Below are 13,840 nucleotides of genomic sequence, written 5' to 3'. Positions count from 1 at the left end.
AGTGCTGTTTTTCAAGACATTGTTTGATGCAAATAGTGATATTTGAAACATGTTCTTCAAATTTTCCATTTGGGGGATGAAACCGACTTTGAGGGATAAAATCTAGAAATTGTTCCACAAGAGTGTGCAGTTTAAAAATATCCATAAAAAAATTCAAGCGACTAAGAATTTTATTTACCGGTGCTCTGCAAAATATTTAACCATGCCCATTTTTTTTTTTAGTCGAGCGTTAATTCGTCCAATTGCGTATCGATCTCCAGAAGAGAGTTGTATTGAAATAAAAATGACAGATTTATTGCAATTTTGGTGCATCAAAAGGCCATCACATCAAAAGGTGTTTCGTACTTCAAAGGATGATCCTGTTTATTGAAAAATCATAAGCTGGAATGTTTATTCAGCAGGGGGACTGGTGCGCTTTTGTCAATCCCCGTGTTCCATCCGCTCGAATTGTATTATTAAATTCAATCCGGCGCTTTCGCGAAGTTTGGCGAATTCGAAATTCCAACAGCGCTGTTCATTTCCTTGCCTTGGCTGTGCTCATAAAACTCGACGACACCCGGCAGCGTTTCGAGAGTTATTTATTTATTAATACGATTCTTCGGCGAATAACGTTCGTCCAAGGTGACGTTATATATCGCCCTTCAGGCAACAGCTTGGCCGGGCGAAACTTTTGATTTAAGATCTCGACGAAGTTTCACTCGAGGTGCACACCTTTGCTTCGTTGTTGTGCTTTCGTTCTATGCACTGGAAAGCCGCTTTACGACGCGCACTTCCGAGAATCGTCAGCTTAATTAGCACCCCGCCACCGCCGGTCGAATCGCCCGAGATATTGTTCAAAATTTTATGGTCGGCACGCGAATAAAGCCGTGAAATTCCTCGACAGCTTTTGTTCACCGCACTTATACGCCTAGGTTCAAGGAGCACTATCAAATTCACTACCATTACTTTATAAAAATAGCAGGCACGTGCCAAACCAAATTTTTAGCCATTTTGTTATAATGTACAGGGTTGTTTTTTATGATAGAAGAAAATTTCAGAGGAAAGCAATAGTTGGTTCAGAGGGGCAAATATTATGATAGGTAAACATATTTGTTCAAGGTTATATTTTTTGAGACTTCAAGGTCATCGAAGTTTTTTAAATGGAATGATATATTTTTATTATCGCTATATGATGGCCGAGGTCAAGACGAATTCGACGACCTGTAATATTATAACCTTCACGTGACCTCGAATATGGAAAATTCATAAAAGTAGGGCACTTGATGTAAAGAGTGAAATAACGAAGCCTTTTAGTATACTTAAAGGAATATATTTAATAATTTATATACAATATATATATATATAAAGGAATATATACAAATTTTTAAAAATCCGTCGATTTTCTCGTATTTTTTAAATGTTACAAAGGAAGAAAAATATTTGAAAAATCAGTAATTTGAGCTGTAAAATTCCGCCAATACAGGTTTTGCAAAACATACTCTATAAGAAAATATATAACAAGTGAGTCACTGTAGTGGCGGAACGTTCAATAAGATGACTTAAATAAAAGCCGTTATAGTGACGTACCGTTCAGTAAGATGACGAAAGCCACTACAGTAGCATACGGTAGCTAGAAGGTTAAGCGAGGAAAGGATTCTTGCGTTCGCAACGTGATAAATGATTTCTCATTGTATAACCAACGACAGACATATTAGACAAGCTATCCTATTGCAAGTTCACATGAGAAGATATACATACATACATACGTAGAACGCAAACGTAAATGCTTAAATTGAACGGCTGAACATGATTTATCCGTTTCAATAATAAATGATAAAGCACCATCGATCAAACAATCGTTTTGCTGTAACAGATATATATTCGTCGAACTATTGGGTGTATGCAAAAATTTTGGTCATTTTCAGACGTTCATGCACGACTTCTAATTATAATGGCTAAAATCTTCCGCCTGTTTGTACAATTGTTTGTTTCACACACGTATAACTTTTGAACCAGTAATCTTCTAGAATCGAAACTTGGATTTTCGGCATTTTCTCGCCAAAATCTACAGGATTGCGTAGAAAAATTGAAAAATATCTGGTTTCCTGAGGTGAAGTTAAGCCCTTGAAACATTAACAAAAGAGAAAGAATACTTGGAACATTTTTATCTTGCATAAAGATCGGCAGTCTATGAATAACAATTTGCTTCCTTCTGAATGTCACGAGAATGTGTAATCAGCGACTTAAAGAAAGTTTCGAACAATTGCAGTTTTGTCGCTTCGTTCGAATGGCAGGTACCGACGGGGACCATTAGTCAGCCAAGTTCCAAACCGAATATATTTCGTCTAATTTCCGAATCATTATAATATTTCGGGGAATATTTTTACTCGACTGGCATGCAAAGTGTTCATCGGCACGAAACACTGTGCTCGGGCGAATGAAATAATTGTCCGTATGGACTTAATTTTCTGCAAGGCGTTACACAGACACGGGCCAGGGCACGCAATCAACTTGTCCCTGCATTGGTATGCGTTGGTTTTCCTCGGTTGTCCCTTTGTGCTTCCAATTTTGGTCGTGAAACACGTGTCCTTGATTCGTTCTCGTGGGAAGGACAAATACGCATTTGAAACGCATTATCTGCCACTTCGAATCGGTATATCGCGGATTTGCAAGCGCGTGTAGCAAAACTGAATTGTTCAAATACGACACAGTGGAGAAGAAACATTTACATTAAAAGAATTTACAAATATGCACTATTTACGACCCGTTGAAATTTTTAAAGGAAGAAACACATTTTCGTGTAACTTCCGTTTCTTCCGATTTTTCGATCCTAGAGATTAGGGTCGCGGAGACTTTCTAACCAGTAAATGAAAAATAATTCTTATTAAACCGAATACTCTCACTCCTTAACGATTAATTATTTGGTATACACACAGTCTAAGATGTCTCACAGAAATGACTGGCCCTCGTACTTTGCTATGAGGAATCGATACAGTGAATTCTCGATATATGTCAACAACACGGGACTTGTCAGCGTCATGTATGGTCCACGAGACATACCCGAGTTATGTTTACACTCCTCGGCGTCCGACGCCTCTCGAGCTTCGCGGCCCCTCACGGAGCATACCTCGCGGTAGTGGGGATAATTCCGCGACGTTTATCATGCAGACATTGGCGACATATATTGAGAGATCACTGACTGAGAAATTATTTATATAATCCTGTGTGATAGGAGGCCCGACTGCGTGTGACTGACCCTCGTATTTGCGCATCCCCAACAATCTTTAGAGTGCAACTGACGAATGGAATTTGATTTTCTTTTTGTTTCAGAGATGAGACATCGCCTCGTTACACCGCAGCACATCGTCGAGACGGTGCAGAACGGCTGCGGTGCAAAGTTCGAGGGGACGACGCGCAAGCGTCGCAACGGACCGGCCAATGAATTTGCCGCAAACGAGCCCTAGAGGGACGATGGAGCGGCAAAGATCGCCGCGGGAGATTTTTACAAACGAGATGGTTCCCGATTTGAAAACGGAGTTCGAGCAGGTTGTTAATCTTGCTCGCGTAATTTTACAATCGCGCACCCATTGCGTCTCGCTTGGGCAGTGAACATTTCACGCCAGCTCCATGTTTTGGAAATCCTTGATCAGAAATTCTCGATTTTCTGAAATTGTTCAAATGTTACGAGAAACTTTAGGACCCGTTTGTTGATCGATCACAATAAAATCCTATGAAACTGACAGCTGAAATGTTCCTTCCAAAGCGACAGGTAATATTCACGTGACCTTTGCAACGACGCGGAAGAGCGAACGCTCTGTAATCAAACAGCGAAAACAAGATAAATATAACATAAGAGGCACAGTTGTATATAGTATCTAATTTCTATAAACATTACTTAAACACTGCTTCGTTCGGTACGTTCATCGAGCTTTCTTTCGTCTGATGTGCAACTGCATCAGAAAGTAATATTTCAGAACTATCAACAAAATACCGTTTTGTTTCATGAATGTACTGGTCACAATAAAGTCATACGCATCGGAGAGTCTGCAATCACTGCACGAAATCATTCGAGCCAAAAATCATCAAAGTGTTCATTACAGAATTTATAACTTTGTACGAAAGAATAATTCGCGACGGATGTTCTCTGTGACGATGGAGTTTTGTGGTTGTAATTGCAATTACTACTGAAAAATTTAGCGACAAATCTCTAATTGCGAATCTTCAAGTAGACGCGTCCTAATCTGAATAGCTGGGACAATTAAGATAAGTCACCGACTCCGATTGCATAATTACCACGTGCAAAGTTCATCGAAATCTCGCATAGATCGCGTCGAAAAAGTCAAGCACTACACCCTTGTACGTCAGCTAGTAAACTAATCCTTACAACATCTGAGAAAAAGGAAAGCTCGAATCGTCGGAACTTATTTTCAAAAACCATATTCCGTTTGCAAGTGTGCCGGGAGACTTAACCTTTCGATCTATCAACCAGAGGGTGCGTCAGGACCGAGAGATGTCCGATGAGTCGCAGTACCTGCTGAACGTGGGCAGGAGCTCGCGAAACTCCTTGGTCACCGACGAGTTGTACAGGACTCCGAGCAATGGCGGCCGAAGACCAAAAAACAGCCTGGTCCCCGGGATCGGAGCATCCTCGGAAATGCTGTACGGTTCGAGGCATTCGGTTCACGACGCCTCGCTCAGCCCACGAAACTCACTATTGCCGGACGTCGCGTACAACCGGAGCCCTCGAAAGAGCATCAGTCATTTGAACGGCTCAAGGACGTCGTTAATGTCCGAGAACGGGAACCTGGCCCTGAAGAGCCCGCGACACTCGCTGGTCCCGAACTCGCCGCGTTGCCCGCGTGGCAGCACAATGGAACTGGTGGATCGAAGTCCGCAAAGGAGTCCGCGAGAGTCCGTTGTCTCCGAGACGTTCCACCAGCCGAGAAACGTAAACAGATCGCCGCGCGGAAGCATCGGCATGAACGACGGTAGCAGAGAATTGATCGGCGTCGGTGACAACGAAGCGAAGACGGTGACCTACAACGTCGAACCACCCATCGAAAGAGTACAAAGGGGCAGTCTGGGTGGCCTACCGGACGAAAAAAACAGACCGAATTTAATGGCGCAGGATCCGAGGCGGGCTTCCGCAGACCAAGGTGAGAACTTCTTTTTGCAGGAGTCAGGACTAGAGGCGTGACTACCGATTTTCGATGTCTTGTCTTGAGAATATCATTAACACAAATGAAAAGAGGAACTTGGACTAACTAAATATTTTTTTTTGTCGCTGTTTATTGTTCTATTCAGGGCTGCTTAACTTCTTTTCCGTCGCGAGCCACACGTCGCTTTCACCATTCCTCTCCCCCTTGAGACACCCCGAAGCTCAAAATGCAAAATGAGATACACCTACGATTCTCCTTTCCCCTGTGACTGCCTAGTTTTTGGGAAGACACCGGCCTGTCGTACACTGTGTTGTTTTTTTTTTCGAAAGATGAAGGTAGGGGAAAGAGTCACAAGTGGCTCACGAGCCACCAGTTGAGCAGTCCTGTTCTACCTGGATTATAAAATACAGTTTTGTCTCGAGAAACGACAGTGGCTCGGAATCGGCTTCTGCCGCTTCTGAAAGCGATGGTAACGTATCGATATTGGTCGATATTTATCGACAACAGTGTCAATAGTCACACCTCTAGTCGGAACCTTTTCAATCTCCGTTCGAGACTCGTTTTCTTTAGTTTGCAAAGCTTTACACCGTACTTAATTTCCAAGAAATTTGTATCTTAACCCATTTGCATCATAAGGAAATATGGAAATAAGGCCTTTATCACCAAACCTTTTTTTTTATTATATTTAAATAGAAAAATTTCTACAAGTAAAAGAACTTCATATTTCAGCATTAGAAAAAAAAAATAAATTGAGATATCTTCGGTGATAGTGACCAGGAAAATTGAGCGTATATATACGCTAATGATGCAAATGGGTTAAGGTTCGAATCAAGGTACTCGTTTCATTATTTTTTATATGTTTGTTATGTTGGTAGCACGGTTTCCATTTAAGGTATACGAGAAAACTGGAAAAAGATCGCAGATTAACTTTTCAGAGTTTGTGATAAAGGGGAATTTCAAAAAGAAAAAAGCATCTTCAGTTTCTCACACTGTTTTATTACAAAGTTGGGTCCTTGAAAAAACTAAGTTGAAGGGCATGAACGCGAAGGGACTCCGCCTTCTTAAATGAACACAGGCAGAAAGTTGTGAGGTCTTTTTGCACGAAGTTACAAAAACAGTTGAGAACCGATATATACGGTAAAGTCTTGATCAATCTTCGGGCCCGTGCTGTGACATAGATCGTGTAGGGCTACTATTTTCTTGTGACAGCGTCGACCGCGCCGAACGCGGTCACAAGAAATACAGTTCAAATTATATCGTGTTTAGTGTCATTTCAATCAGAAAAATTCCAAAAATAGGTTGGCGAGAGTCCCATAAAAAAATAATGAAAAATAAAGAAGTTTTGCAATTGGATTAGTAGTGGTTCACACCGATATACCCGACCCGGTGTCGGATTAAGCGGCATGTTTACATATACTATTCGGCGACCGAGGCAGCTCGAGCCTCGAACTTTATGGTCTTTCGCGGAGTATACTTCCCAGTGGAGGGGATAGGCGAACCGACTAAGACCGAGTAGCTCCGATCGGCTTAAATCAAGACTTTACTGTAATGCGAGCTGTCAAGAACCGAAACCGATTTCAGTTAGAACCAATATTATCCATATTTGATAATATGTTCTTCACAACCGTCTTAAGAACCGAAACCGATATTATTAAGTGTCTTGAACAGGTTTCCGCCGTTTAATAATAGATGTCAGAATTAATAGCACTTGTATAATGAAATGGTACAGCACGTACGAGATAGTACTATAAACAAGCTTTAACATGTATGACAACTGAGTCTGACATAAACAGCAGGTGTTTTCACTACATTGAAAATGTCGAATTGCGCATTACTTCATTCTACTCACAGAGTCAAAAAGACATGACAAAGTGGTTTTTCAGTATGACAGTGCTAGGCCATACATTGCAAAACCAGACAAGGAAAAATTGGAACTGCTTGGATGGGATCTTAAAAAATAATCTCATGATTGAATTACTTAGTATTATTATTATTGTTACGTGAAAAGTCGGGAAAGGTTATAGATAACGTTGGAAAATTCGAATTGTTTCTATTCGAACAAAGAACGTCTATTTGCTAAAAGAACCTGCGACGGAAACCTCTTCCGACACTTAATATAACCGCTTTCAAACCGTGGTCCCTAATGAGGCGCGTCACTCGCGATAATCTGACGTCGAAGCTGTCAGGCGGCGCATTATCAGGTTCAATTCCCGGCAGTCGGGTCGTAAACGAAGCTGCCACGATCGCTATACTAGAATGTCTCAATGAAACGAGCGACACTCATGGCTCCTTTGAGACATCGCATCAAGCTGTGCCAGTAGTAAGCATCGAATTACCATTAGGTTCTTGATACCACGAGACGCAATTAAACCGCGCTCATGATATCCTCGGAACCTTCCGAATTAATGGGCGAGGCCAGGGTTGAAAGCGTTACGTGTAAAAGTTATTTTGGTGCCCCTCTTCATTGAATCATTTTCGAAACCATTCGAACCCCGTCGCTGTACGATTGTCTTCGAGCTGGAATGATTAGAACATGTCTCTAATAACATCCTGGAAGGGAGAGAAAATTTATATTTTTTGAAAATAGAAATCTCGAATACACCTGTTAGGGTAAGGTACCCAATTACTGTGGGGGTACCAATTACTCTCCCTATATTAATTCTATTTATTTTTAAAGCGTAATGAATCTCCAAAAGAGATGTGTAACATATATATTAACTGATTTTAAAGAAAGAAAATTAATATTTCTCTTTTAATATTCATTGTGCTTTAAAAATAAGTATAATTAATATAGGAACAGTAATTGGTACTCCCCTACATTAGAAAATTTCTGTTTTCAATAACGCTATGTTTTATAAGGTGGCCTGCCCAGGGAATGAACACCTAAGCCGTGTATGTTTGTCGAAATTAGTATCCGTGAATCGTTACCTCACAAATTATTGCTAGTCGTAATCAGACATCGGATTTCACGGGTTTATGACAACAATGGACCGGAGAATCACGAAACAGTAAAAACGTTCGATTAATTTATAACTATTGTTGAATCATTGTCAAAACTGTCAACTCTCCACCGTGTCTCCTGGTCGTATAATTTTCTACATATTTTGTAGTTAGATTGACGCGTAAATAGTAATTTGAAAAATTGATTTTTCGAAATGAGAGAATTTTGTGCGTAAAGCATACAGCTGGAGCGAGTGAAAGAGGCACGTTTTCCAAGTAAAGGAAGCAACGACCGACGGAGTATTGAACGCGTCCTGTGCCGTGAAGGTCGAATACCTGACGTGCCAATGATCCCGATCGATCATCAGAATTATTATAGCCGAACGCACCGCGTATAATGGTAAAACCGGGTTAACATCACAAAGCTTCATCGGTATTGACACGACCGTACTAACTCCACTAAGCCAATCACGCGAACGTGTTCGTTACATATCCGTCCAATGACGCACGGTTCCGCACACGTATCCTGTGGACGCTGCCCAAATGTTTCTCAGAATACCCAACCAGAAGCCGATAGACCTGCTATAGGCTTGATCATTGAGTCATTGTATCAGTGTCGCATTAAGCTTCTTAATCAGAGATCGAAAGAGTTGTGGAATCTTTCAATAGGTTCAATTTCGAATTTTCATTTTTCAGGCCTGTTCATTTGGCATAATTAGAAAACAGAAATATTTCAATATTCGTCGATTTCCTTTTTATACGTGCAACAGCGACAAGTTTTCTAAAGATTCTCTCAGTGTTTCACGCTGTCGAAATTTGTTACAAAATGTCTGCTAGGATAACGGTGTCGATAAAATTTCGCCGATCTCTGGCGACGCTCTTTTTCCAAAATACAGTGATTTCTCTACATATGTCGCCAATGCCTGGATGATAGATGTCGCGGAATTATCCCCACTACCACGGTGTATACCCCGTGAGTGTAAACATAACATGACTCGGGTATGTCTCCTGGACGATACACGTCGCTGGCAAGACCCGTGTCGTTGACATACATCGAGAATTCACTGTATTATGTGCGATATTACATGCCCTTTCTGTAGCACTATTCTGTGCGCATTTGTTTTAATTACTTCGTGGATGAATCACGGGGAGTAATCTAAGAATTCCCGGCAGTTCGCTGTCATCCCGTTTCATTTGAAAGACGGGTACCGGCGGTATGAGATCTACTCGCTCATTTTTCTCATGAGCTGGCTCCCCGACGCTATGTTATTTCCGCGCGGGTAAATTTACGATTTCAATTTACCGTGCTCCGAGTCGAACCGGGAAGGAAGGAAGGTAGGAGTCGATTACCCCAGAAACGCAAGACGGTGCAAAGTGCACGGCGATTCCTAACGCACCGATAATAATTCACTGACCCCCGAAGCTGCGCGCTCGAGTAACCAAATTCCGTTTCGCGTTACGCGCGAGTTATCCCTCAGCTCATCGGGTCACTTTCCGAGTAACAGGTTCGGGACGAGAATAAATAACTCCGTGCCATTCGGAACTTCTTTTCTGCACCGTCGTCCCCCTTTAAAAGATTGATTCGTGCCCGCTGTTTATCGATATCTCCGCTTCAGGTTCCGTCCCGCGCTTCACAAATACTTTCTGCAATTACTTTGGCTGTAGCTCGACTCGAAATCAGATAAATAATTATCAAACGGAACCGAGACACAGTCTCCGCCCGGCTACCTGCTCTGCAGGTATTCGCGCGAATTTATATTCTTCACGGATCGATTTTGGGAGATTGTCGCTAGCGAACTGCGGATTTCGTTCGTTTATGAGAAAAATGTGGTGGAGCGTGAAACAGTAGGAAGATTCTACCGTTAGAATTTAAGAAAATCTGTTCAATTAGTGCAACTATTAGAGGGACCCATAAGTAATCAATTATTTTGAAATCTAAAACAAACTTCGTAGAAAATTCAAGTTTTTATTTCTTAATTTATTATATAATCTCCATCATTATCAAGGACAGTTTGTCGTCTCTCCTGCAAATTTTCATTATAATATCATTAATATCATTATCATTATTATCACTTCGAGGCCTGTCAGAGAGATGATAATCACCAGCAGGAAACCTTCTGAACCAACGTTGACACTTGTTGACCTTCAATACATCTCCATAAACATCGCAAATTTTCTTTGTTGTTAACGACGAATATGATTCTCGGAAGGTACGGACGCCGCCATTTTATTACAGGGTTGTAAAAGAAAATTATACTTTTTAGAATATTTTGAACACAGGCTGCTTTACCGAAAACTGTAAAAGAATACGTGTTTCCTCTTCAACGATCGGTACAGAACTAAAGGGAAAACAAATTCTTTGCAAATAATTGATTACTTATGGGCACACCTAATAAAATTGCAGCAGAATTAAATCTAGTAACCAGGAAATAAATTTGTCTTACGCATGCCATTTATGCCGTTATTCGCCGACGACAAACCGCTGTTCGATCAAGTAAATTTCACGTAAATATGTTTTCTTTTCTGCGCAGGTTTCTCACCTCGACGAAATTCTTCTCCGTACAGGGAGAAGACGAAACAAAAGATCGAGAAACCAGATGCCAACGCGCACCAAACGACGATGACCCACGGATACGGATTAAGCAGTTTCGAGGAGTCTCGGCGAGCAAGCAGTTCAGTCTCCCAGGTACGAAGCCCCTTAGTTTCACCTGAAATGTTCTTTCCTCCGTCAGAGAATTTCTAAAACTATAGTCGATGATTACGGATCCGAGTCGAGCGACGTTAAACTTAATGGCTTTTAATGATAACAATTTCATAAATTTAGCTCCACTAACCGAGTCTCGCCTACTGCAGCATGAAATTTATTTTTCACTATGTTATTAGCGTTATTATGTCGTCCTTAGTAGACAATTACTGAACCTAGACGTTGCAGGTACATAATTTAGTCAATATTGCGTAAGGGCAAGGTGCAGCCGCGTGCGGATATTTAAAGCTCGAGCAAAGTTCTTGTAGTATATACTGTTTTGCATAATATGCATAGTAATAATAATAGCAGTCCGCGGTCTTCGCAATGTACCTGCCCGTCGCTTTTTCCATTTAGTCAACGTGATTGATCCTGTTTGATATCTTTCGTCCCCAGTTCCACCACGAAATTTCCGAAACGCGTAACGAACTGGCCGCGCGATACGCGTGAAATTAATGCGACGGGTCCTCGGAGACCCGAATACAGTTCAAGCGCGTGAAAAATTGCCGAGGCTCTGCGGTCCATCGTTCGAGCTGAAATGGCTGCCTGCGACCACGAATATACGAGCAATTATCGGACTATACTACACCCGTGAACGCGAAATACGAGACGATCGGGTGGAACTGGCTGTGCGAATCCCATGCGCACTCTTTTTTATGTTCCCTTGGAAACAGATTCGTTTTACTTCCTTTTCCATTTAATTTTCCACCGAATGAACCCGAAGAGACCGAATCGATCAAAATTGGAACGGTACACCCGGAATTTGCGCGGTGAGCTTCGTTGCAGAATACTTTTCCTACAGTTCAGTTCTTTTTTCATTTCCAAAAAGGAGTTTGCGGGTACAGGGTGTCCCAAGTCTTTCCTTGAAAAGGGTGATTCCTAAGGTCATTTGAAGTAACTTTTTCCTTTGCGAAAACGTTCTCCGCGGCTTTGTTGAGGAGTTATACACGAAAAACACGGACCAATCAGAGCGCGGGTACAGCAGGCGAATTCTGACTCGGCCAATGCCGACGCCACGCTCAGCGAGAGCTGTCGCTATAGAAGCGCTCTGATTGGTCCGTGAGTTTCGTTAATAACTCCTGAATAGAGCCACGGAGAAGATTTTCGCGAAGGAAAAAGTTACTTGAAATGTTCTCAGGAATTATCCCTTTCAAGTACAACGTTTTTGGGACACCCTGTGTATTGGTTTTGGGAATGACAAAATTCATCGAATTTTTCACACTGATCCAATAATTAATCTACTGCGAGCATTAATGTACTGTTCGATCTACGACGTTTATGGGAAAATGTTGATTGACCCGTTTCGGTTACTCGAGATGCTGCAATTCCCAATGCAATTACGGGCGTTACGGTCATTTCAGTAATAATTTCTTGGCGTCGAGAGTTCCCGTGTCGTAAATGTGTAATGCCACAATCTTTCGAGGAATTAGACCACGTTAACAATTTACTCGGGCTTTCCGCCGGAATTGAATTTTGCTGGTTGACATGTAACAAACTGAATATTTCATCGGAGACGGTGAACCGTTAACTTGTAGACAGCCTGCTGTAAAATTCGTGGCTGCGCGCTGAATTAATCACACGGAGCCTATGTTGATTTCTAGTTTTCAGGTGACGAGTCGCGCCGGCTCTTCAACAACGGTGTCAAAGTACCGGACGTGGAGGCGGACACCAACAACTATAAAGGGATCACTTATGGTTCCGTCGTGTTCCAACTGAAGGACGCGAACGTCGAAGCGAAGAACACGATCGATTTCGCTTACAGGGCACTGAAAGTTGTCTTCAAAACGCGCATCGCCACTGCGTTCTTACTGCTCCTTAGTCTTTTGCCCTGCCTCATGCTAATTGTCGGTGAGTGACCCTCCGACAATTATTATTTCCACATCCACATTTCTTGGCCGTTTTCAATTCTCAGTAGTATTAAACAGTTTAGACGCTCCTTCTTTTTCTCCTTTAAAGTATTTCTCCTTCTTTTCAATTAGATGACCATATGAGAAATGTTAGAATCATTCTTGCATGCTATATGATTTATTCACGTACTGTGAATCACTATTGGCACAAAAGTCAATGTCTGACAGTCAAGTATGACGACCACGATGTTGTGCTCGAATAAACAAAATCACATTAATTTTACATCATTGGTTATCTACAGTTGCTGCATACGGTATAATATTTTGGAATGCATACATTTTCCGAAATATAATATCTTTTACGTGTTTCATAAAATGATATATGCCAAGTTTAGTCAATATTTGCCAGTTTAAATTATATAATTGTGATATAATTTTAGCGTAGTTTGCACAAAACAAACGTAACATCCGTCGATATTAATGTGCTTTACAGAACCGTTACTGATTTTCCCATTATCCAATGACTAACTGTTTTGGCTCGCACAGTTTTTGCATTAAACAGTACAGTTATAAAAGACAAAATGAGAGACAAGTAATTTCGACTCGTCCGGTGTTCTTATCGATAGTTGACTAGTGTTGCAAATCGTTATTTTAACTTTAGGAAAACTCGAGGAACTAAGGAGACAATTGGTAGAAAAATGTAAACCGATGGTGGTAATATTTTGGTTAAGACACGAAAATGGACCAAATCAATACCTCGCGTCTAACCGATTATCAATAATTAACGTAAGAGAGAGAGAGAGAGAGAGAGCTGTCGTTGCTCGGGACACATTAATCATGTGTCTTGACTTCCATCCCCATTACTCCCGAAGGAGCGAACTAACGTGACGATAATAACGTTTAAATCCGTCGAGAGTTTCTCCTCCCTGCCTTGTAGCTTCTATCTGGCACGTAGTTTCATAGTTCGCAAAAAGTGCTTCTGCTTCGCACAGTTAAATATCTTTGCTCTATAATGACTTAGGAAACTTACTGTCTTGGCCACTTCGAGCTCTCCGATACGTGAAGTTATTTATCACGCGCTAGTATAAAACAATGGTTTACCATTTTCACGTGTACGCGAGCTACAAATTGACTTTTAACCTTTCGCACGGTGGGGTTCGTTATTGATGAAA

General features: G+C 41.4%; 1 protein-coding gene across 2 annotated transcripts in view; it reads left to right on the top strand.

Moving 5' to 3' along the window:
• The window catches only part of LOC143352892 (uncharacterized), a 42,170-nt gene that overhangs the window by 16,288 nt on the left and 12,042 nt on the right, over positions 1-13,840 (top strand). For both annotated transcript variants that reach the window (XR_013082012.1, XM_076785912.1), the window contains exons 2-5: positions 3,310-3,525; positions 4,469-5,135; positions 10,610-10,764; positions 12,423-12,669. Coding sequence is in view for 1 of the 2 variants with exons in the window: in XM_076785912.1 (XP_076642027.1) it covers positions 3,418-3,525; positions 4,469-5,135; positions 10,610-10,764; positions 12,423-12,669 (1,177 nt within the window). In the remaining variant the exon portion in view is untranslated. The remainder of the gene's footprint in view (positions 1-3,309; positions 3,526-4,468; positions 5,136-10,609; positions 10,765-12,422; positions 12,670-13,840) is intronic.

The sequence above is a fragment of the Halictus rubicundus genome, chromosome 3, assembly GCF_050948215.1.
Source record: "Halictus rubicundus isolate RS-2024b chromosome 3, iyHalRubi1_principal, whole genome shotgun sequence".
Taxonomy (NCBI): Eukaryota; Metazoa; Arthropoda; class Insecta; order Hymenoptera; family Halictidae; genus Halictus; species Halictus rubicundus.
This window is presented reverse-complemented; position numbering and strand designations above follow the sequence as displayed.